The sequence below is a fragment of the Notothenia rossii genome (assembly GCF_949606895.1).
Source record: "Notothenia rossii genome assembly, chromosome: 4".
Lineage (NCBI taxonomy): Eukaryota > Metazoa > Chordata > Actinopteri > Perciformes > Nototheniidae > Notothenia > Notothenia rossii.
The window spans coordinates 94,742,274-94,749,773 of record NC_136902.1 but is presented as its reverse complement, the minus strand read 5'-3'; the positions used below and the strand labels follow the sequence as shown (position 1 = coordinate 94,749,773).

General features: G+C 44.1%; 1 protein-coding gene across 4 annotated transcripts in view; it reads left to right on the top strand.

The window, feature by feature from the left end:
• Positions 1-7,500, top strand: part of ano7 (anoctamin 7) — a 42,513-nt gene that overhangs the window by 17,583 nt on the left and 17,430 nt on the right. For all 4 annotated transcript variants that reach the window (XM_079678542.1, XM_079678545.1, XM_079678543.1 and 1 more), the window contains 2 exons: positions 1,257-1,367; positions 6,582-6,747. In XM_079678542.1, coding sequence (XP_079534668.1) covers positions 1,257-1,367; positions 6,582-6,747 — 277 coding nt within the window. The remainder of the gene's footprint in view (positions 1-1,256; positions 1,368-6,581; positions 6,748-7,500) is intronic.

Sequence of the window (7,500 nt, the reverse complement as noted above, 5' to 3'; positions counted from 1 at the left end):
CTGTTTAGTAAACTACAGCAATCTGAAAGCCTGTACATTATTTATATCACACTTTATCAGCAGAAAAATGCAGGAAATTACTTTTTTAATGCAGTATTTTTCAAATCTGGAGACTTTGGGATATTTATCTCCCATTCTTTTACTTTTGGGGCTTTTTACAGACCAGACATGTCGTTGATGTCACTGTTTACCAAACAGCATAAAATGATGCAATATATGTTAAATACATGGTTTATACATGTGATTACTGGGGTTCCATTTATTCTGATTACCTCATTTGGGCGTGCACATTTGCCGCGCACAAACCTACCTCTTTTGGATTCGGAAAGGTCGGCATGTATGTAATACTGAACGCTGTATTTCTCACAGTTTTACAAATAACATATGTGCAGCATATAAGTATTTAAAGTGGGAGAGCTGTACACTTTTAAAAGAGGTATTGTGCAAAATCCTGTAATGTCTGTTTCCTGTCCCTCAGTGACTGTTTCCTGTCCCTCTGTGTCTGCTTCCTGTCCTGCAGTGTCTGTTTCCTGTACTGTAATGTCTGTTTCCTGTCCTGTAATATCTGTTTCCTGTCCCTCTGTGTCTGTTTCCTGTCCTGCAGTGTCTGTTTCCTGCCCTGCAGTGTCTGTTTCCTGTCCCTCAGTGACTGTTTCCTGTCCCGCAGTGACTGTTTCCTGTCCCCCTGTGTCTGTTTCCTGTCCTGCAGTGTCTGTTTCATGTCCCTCAGTGTCTGTTTCCTGTACTGTAATGTATGTTTCCTGTCCCTCTGTGTCTGTTTCCTGTCCTGCAGTGTCTGTTTCCTGTCCCTCAGTAACTGTTTCCTGTCCCTCTGTATCTGTTTCCTGTCCTGCAGTGTCTGTTTCCTGTCCCGCAGTGACTGTTTCCTGTCCCTCTGTGTCTGTTTCCTGTCCATCAGTGTCTGTTTCCTGTCCTGCAGTGTCTGTTTCCTGTCCCGCAGTGACTGTTTCCTGTCCCTCAGTGTCTGTTTCCTGTCCCTCAGTGTCTGTTTCCTGTCCCTCAGTGACTGTTTCCTGTCCTGTAGTGACTGTTTCCTGTCCCTCAGTGTCTGTTTCCTGTCCCGCAGTGACTGTTTCCTGTCCCTCAGTGACTGTTTCCTGTCCCGCAGTGACTGTTTCCTGTCCCTCTGTGACTGTTTCCTGTCCCGCAGTGACTGTTTCCTGTCCCTCAGTGTCTGTTTCCTGTCCCGCAGTGACTGTTTCCTGTCCCTCAGTGACTGTTTCCTGTCCCTGCAGCTGTACGAGATCCTGGCCCGGACGCCGTACGGTTCGATGAAACGTGGGGAGGTTGGGATCGACCGTCTGCTGAGCGAGGGGGTCTTCACTGCAGCCTACCCACTGCACGAGGTGAGGTCATAACCCGGCAGGTGGGAGCGTACCGTATTGACCCGAAGATACAATTTTTTCCGTCTTATATTCGGGGTCTAGACTTTTCGATGCAATGTATAATCGCCAAACGAGTGTTCCCCCAAACGAGACACCGTCTTAAAGGTCCCCTATTGTACTGTGTTTCATCAATATACCAGGTCTCAGATATATCCAGAGCCTGTCTCTGATTGGCTGAAACACCAAACAGATCATTGCAGCATTACCCATACTCCCCTCTGTTTCAGCCCTGTTTCCAAAGTGCTGATTCTCTGTCTGTTACTTTAGATGAAAATAAGGAGCCCCCCCCCACGCCCCTCTGAGAGACATTTGGTTACAAAGAACTCAATGGAGCTCAAGGAGGAGATACAGGTGATAAGGTGTGGGGGGGGCACCTTGGTTGCTGATTGGCTAATGGTTACACAAGACAAAAGGACATCATCAAGTGGCCAAAATCTGATCAGCTCATTTTCAGACAGGTTTTTATAGAAATGGATCAAAAAGAGAGAGAATCTTTGTTCCTGAAACTTTCAGAGTCTCTTTCCACAGAGGGGACACATGTTGATGTAGAAGAGACATGAAGAAGAGGGGACACATGTTGATGTAGAAGAGACATGAAGGAGAGGGGACACATGTTGATGTAGAAGAGACATGAAGAAGAGGGGACACATGTTGATGTAGAAGAGACAAGAAGAAGAGGGGACACATGTTGATGTAGAAGAGACAAGAAGAAGAGGGGACACATGTTGATGTAGAAGAGACATGAAGAAGAGGGGACACAAGTTGATGTAGAAGAGACATGAAGAAGAGGGGACACATGTTGATGTAGAAGAGACATGAAGGAGAGGGGACACATGTTGATGTAGAAGAGACATGAAGAAGAGGGGACACATGTTGATGTAGAAGAGACAAGAAGAAGAGGGGACACATGTTGATGTAGAAGAGACAAGAAGAAGAGGGGACACATGTTGATGTAGAAGAGACATGAAGAAGAGGGGACACATGTTGATGTAGAAGAGACATGAAGAAAAAGGGACACATGTTGATGTAGAAGAGACATGGAGAAGAGGGGACACATGTTGATGTAGAAGAGACAAGAAGAAGAGGGGACACATGTTGATGTAGAAGAGACATGAAGAAGAGGGGACACATGTTGATGTAGAAGAGACATGAAGAAAAAGGGACACATGTTGATGTAGAAGAGACATGAAGAAGAGGGGACACATGTTGATGAAGAAGAGACATGAAGAAGAGGGGACACATGTTGATGTAGAAGAGACATGGAGAAGAGGGGACACATGTTGATGTAGAAGAGACATGAAGGAGAGGGGACACATGTTGATGTAGAAGAGACATGAAGAAGAGGGGACACATGCTGATGTAGAAGAGACATGAAGGAGAGGGGACACATGTTGATGTAGAAGAGACATGAAGAAGAGGGGACACATGTTGATGTAGAAGAGACAAGAAGAAGAGGGGACACATGTTGATGTAGAAGAGACATGAAGAAGAGGGGACACATGTTGATGTAGAAGAGACATGAAGAAGAGGGGACACAAGTTGATGTAGAAGAGACATGAAGAAGAGGGGACACATGTTGATGTAGAAGAGACATGAAGAAGAGGGGACACATGTTGATGTAGAAGAGACAAGAAGAAGAGGGGACACATGTTGATGTAGAAGAGACAAGAAGAAGAGGGGACACATGTTGATGTAGAAGAGACATGAAGAAGAGGGGACACATGTTGATGTAGAAGAGACATGAAGAAGAGGGGACACATGTTGATGTAGAAGAGACATGAAGAAAAAGGGACACATGTTGATGTAGAAGAGACATGAAGAAGAGGGGACACATGTTGATGTAGAAGAGACATGAAGAAGAGGGGACACATGTTGATGAAGAAGAGACATGACGAAGAGGAGACACATGTTGATGAAGAAGAGACATGACGAAGAGGGGACACATGTTGATGAATAAGAGACATGACGAAGAGGGGACACATGTTGATGTAGAAGAGACATGAAGAAGAGGGGACACATGTTGATGTAGAAGAGACATGAAGAAGAGGGGACACATGTTGATGTAGAAGAGACATGGAGAAGAGGGGACACATGTTGATGTAGAAGAGACATGGAGAAGAGGGGACACATGTTGATGTAGAAGAGACATGAAGAAGAGGGGACACATGTTGATGTAGAAGAGACATGAAGAAGAGGGGACATATGTTGATGTAGAAGAGACATGACGAAGAGGGGACACATGTTGATGTAGAAGAGACATGACGAAGAGGGGACACATTTTGATGTAGAATAGACATGGAGAAGAGGGGACACATTTTGATGTAGAAGAGACATGGAGAAGAGGGGACACATGTTGATGTAGAAGAGACATGAAGAAGAGGGGACACATGTTGATGTAGAAGAGACATGAAGAAGAGGGGACACATGTTGATGTAGAAGAGACATGGAGAAGAGGACTTTGCATAATAGGTGACCTGCACGGTAACGCAGCAACAGGAGGGATAGAGATGGAGAGACACAGAGACCAACTCCAACAAAGCGGTTCAAAAGTAGGCGAGTTAATAAACACATAATCCCTCACATTGTCACATTATTATTTGATTGCAATCTAGCCTGTTTTGTTCTCCGGGTTAGGAACATGTGAACGCAATGTGTGATGAGTCTTATCATTATTTTCCATAAAACATTTTTCTTAATAAAAACAAGATTTGGTTTTCAAAAAGGTATTTTTCCAAAAGTTAGTCTTGAAAGAGAGCGGACGTGTTATAATCAGGTAATCAGGGACATGTTATAATGACGTGTTATAATCAGGGACGTGTTATAATCAGGTAATCAGGGACATGTTATAATCAGGGACGTGTTATAATCAGGGACGTGTTATAATCAGGGACATGTTATAATGACGTGTTATAATCAGGGACGTGTTATAATCAGGGACATGTTATAATCAGGGACGTGTTATAATCAGGGACGTGTTATAATCAGGGACATGTTATAATGACGTGTTATAATCAGGGACGTGTTATAATCAGGGACGTGTTATAATCAGGGACGTGTTATAATCAGGTAATCAGGGACGTGTTATAATCAGGGACGTGTTATAATCAGGGACGTGTTATAATCAGGGACATGTTATAATGACGTGTTATAATCAGGGACGTGTTATAATCAGGGACATGTTATAATCAGGGACGTGTTATAATCAGGGACATGTTATAATGACGTGTTATAATCAGGGACGTGTTATAATCAGGGACGTGTTATAATCAGGGACGTGTTATAATCAGGGACGTGTTATAATCAGGTAATCAGGGACGTGTTATAATCAGGGACGTGTTATAATCAGGGACGTGTTATAATCAGGTAATCAGGGACGTGTTATAATCAGGGACGTGTTATAATCAGGGACGTGTTATAATCAGGTAATCAGGGACGTGTTATAATCAGGGACGTGTTATAATCAGGGACGTGTTATAATCAGGGACATGTTATAATCAGGTAATCAGGGACTTGTTATAATCAGGGACGTGTTATAATCAGGGACGTGTTATAATCAGGTAATCAGGGACGTGTTATAATCAGGGACGTGTTATAATCAGGGACATGTTATAATCAGGGACGTGTTATAATCAGGGACGTGTTATAATCAGGTAATCAGGGACTTGTTATAATCAGGGACGTGTTATAATCAGGTAATCAGGGACTTGTTATAATCAGGGACGTGTTATAATCAGGGACATGTTATAATCAGGGACGTGTTATAATCAGGGACATGTTATAATCAGGGACGTGTTATAATCAGGGTCGTGTTATAATCAGGGACGTGTTATAATCAGGGACGTGTTATAATCAGGTAATCAGGGACTTGTTACAATCAGGGACGTGTTATAATCAGGGACGTGTTATAATCAGGTAATCAGGGACGTGTTATAATCAGGGACGTGTTATAATCAGGGACGTGTTATAATCAGGGACGTGTTATAATCAGGTAATCAGGGACGTGTTATAATCAGGGACGTGTTATAATCAGGTAATCAGGGACGTGTTATAATCAGGGACGTGTTATAATCAGGGACGTGTTATAATCAGGGACGTGTTATAATCAGGTAATCAGGGACTTGTTATAATCAGGGACGTGTTATAATCAGGGACGTGTTATAATCAGGGACGTGTTATAATCAGGTAATCAGGGACTTGTTATAATCAGGGACGTGTTATAATCAGGGACGTGTTATAATCAGGGACGTGTTATAATCAGGGACGTGTTATAATCAGGTAATCAGGGACTTGTTATAATCAGGTAATCAGGGACGTGTTATAATCAGGTAATCAGGGACTTGTTATAATCAGGGACGTGTTATAATCAGGGACGTGTTATAATCAGGGACGTGTTATAATCAGGTAATCAGGGACGTGTTATAATCAGGGACTTGTTATAATCAGGGACGTGTTATAATCAGGGACGTGTTATAATCAGGGACGTGTTATAATCAGGTAATCAGGGACGTGTTATAATCAGGGACGTGTTATAATCAGGTAATCAGGGACTTGTTATAATCAGGTAATCAGGGACGTGTTATAATCAGGGACGTGTTATAATCAGGTAATCAGGGACGTGTTATAATCAGGGACGTGTTATAATCAGGTAATCAGGGACTTGTTATAATCAGGTAATCAGGGACGTGTTATAATCAGGTAATCAGGGACTTGTTATAATCAGGGACGTGTTATAATCAGGGACGTGTTATAATCAGGGACATGTTATAATCAGGGACGTGTTATAATCAGGGACGTGTTATAATCAGGGACATGTTATAATCAGGGACGTGTTATAATCAGGGACGTGTTATAATCAGGGACGTGTTATAATCAGGGACGTGTTATAATCAGGGACATGTTATAATCAGGGACATGTTATAATCAGGGACGTGTTATAATCAGGGACGTGTTATAATCAGGGACGTGTTATAATCAGGGACGTGTTATAATCAGGGACGTGTTATAATCAGAGTCGTCTTATATTCCGGTCAGTACGGTACTCTGACCTTTGACCTCAGCGTTAGGAGGGAAGGTGCATTGTGAGACACGCTGAAGGGTACACTTCCTGTGGTTCTGTTCCATCTGACAGCGGCTGTATCAACCTTTTCTCCTTCTATGTTTGCTCTTTGTTTGCAGGGTGGGTTCCAGCCGCCCAGCCCCCCAGTGCCCCCCCAGTCTTTAGCTCTGAGACAGATCCTGTACTCGCACTGGGCCACCTGGTCCTCCTGGAGGAGCTACCAGCCTCTGGACCACATCAGGGAATACTTCGGAGAGAAGATAGCGCTTTACTTCGCCTGGCTTGGTAATTACCACATGAGTAACTAACCCACCTCTGAGAGACCCCACAGAGTGTCCACAGCAGGTACGAGCTTCTCATCTGCACACCAACAACCCCAAACCTTTCCACACATCCTCGTCTAATATATACGCGCGGCACGAAAGAGAGCTAAATGCTTTTCACACGCGGTGCCTGTGCAACATCCTCGGGATCACATGGCGGGACAAGGTCACGAACGAGGCGTGCTGGCGCGTACGGGCAGCAAGTCAAAAAACAGCGACATGGTCAAAAAACTGTTGCTCTCTTCCCAACAGGTTGAGGTCACCTAAAGACCCTGTGCCCCATGCGCCATCTAGTGCTACAATACAAACATACAGATGGGCACTGCTCGGGAATCACTCTCCTAGATATCCACCTTTTGCCCTTTGACGGTTAAGACCAACCCTGACGTCTGCTATCTGCCTTGAGGAAGGGGCTGCTTCAGCCATATGTTGTTGTTCCCAGTTTGTGAGCGGGGAGCTCTCGGTCACAGATGGTCTATTGTTGTGGGGACACTGGAACACTTCCTTCTTGGGGTTTGTGGACTCCAAGCTGTGAGATCTTCGAGGCCATAAGCGTCCGACGCAAGTAATTCAGTGTTCCCAGCTGTTTAGTCTATCTCCCCAAATACGTTGATGACTCTCTGAACGAGTGAAAAGGTCTATCGAGAGAGAGCCGCTTGAGAACTGACGAGTCCACTCCACGTGAAGTCAGAACCTCTGGCTCTTTGACTGGTCT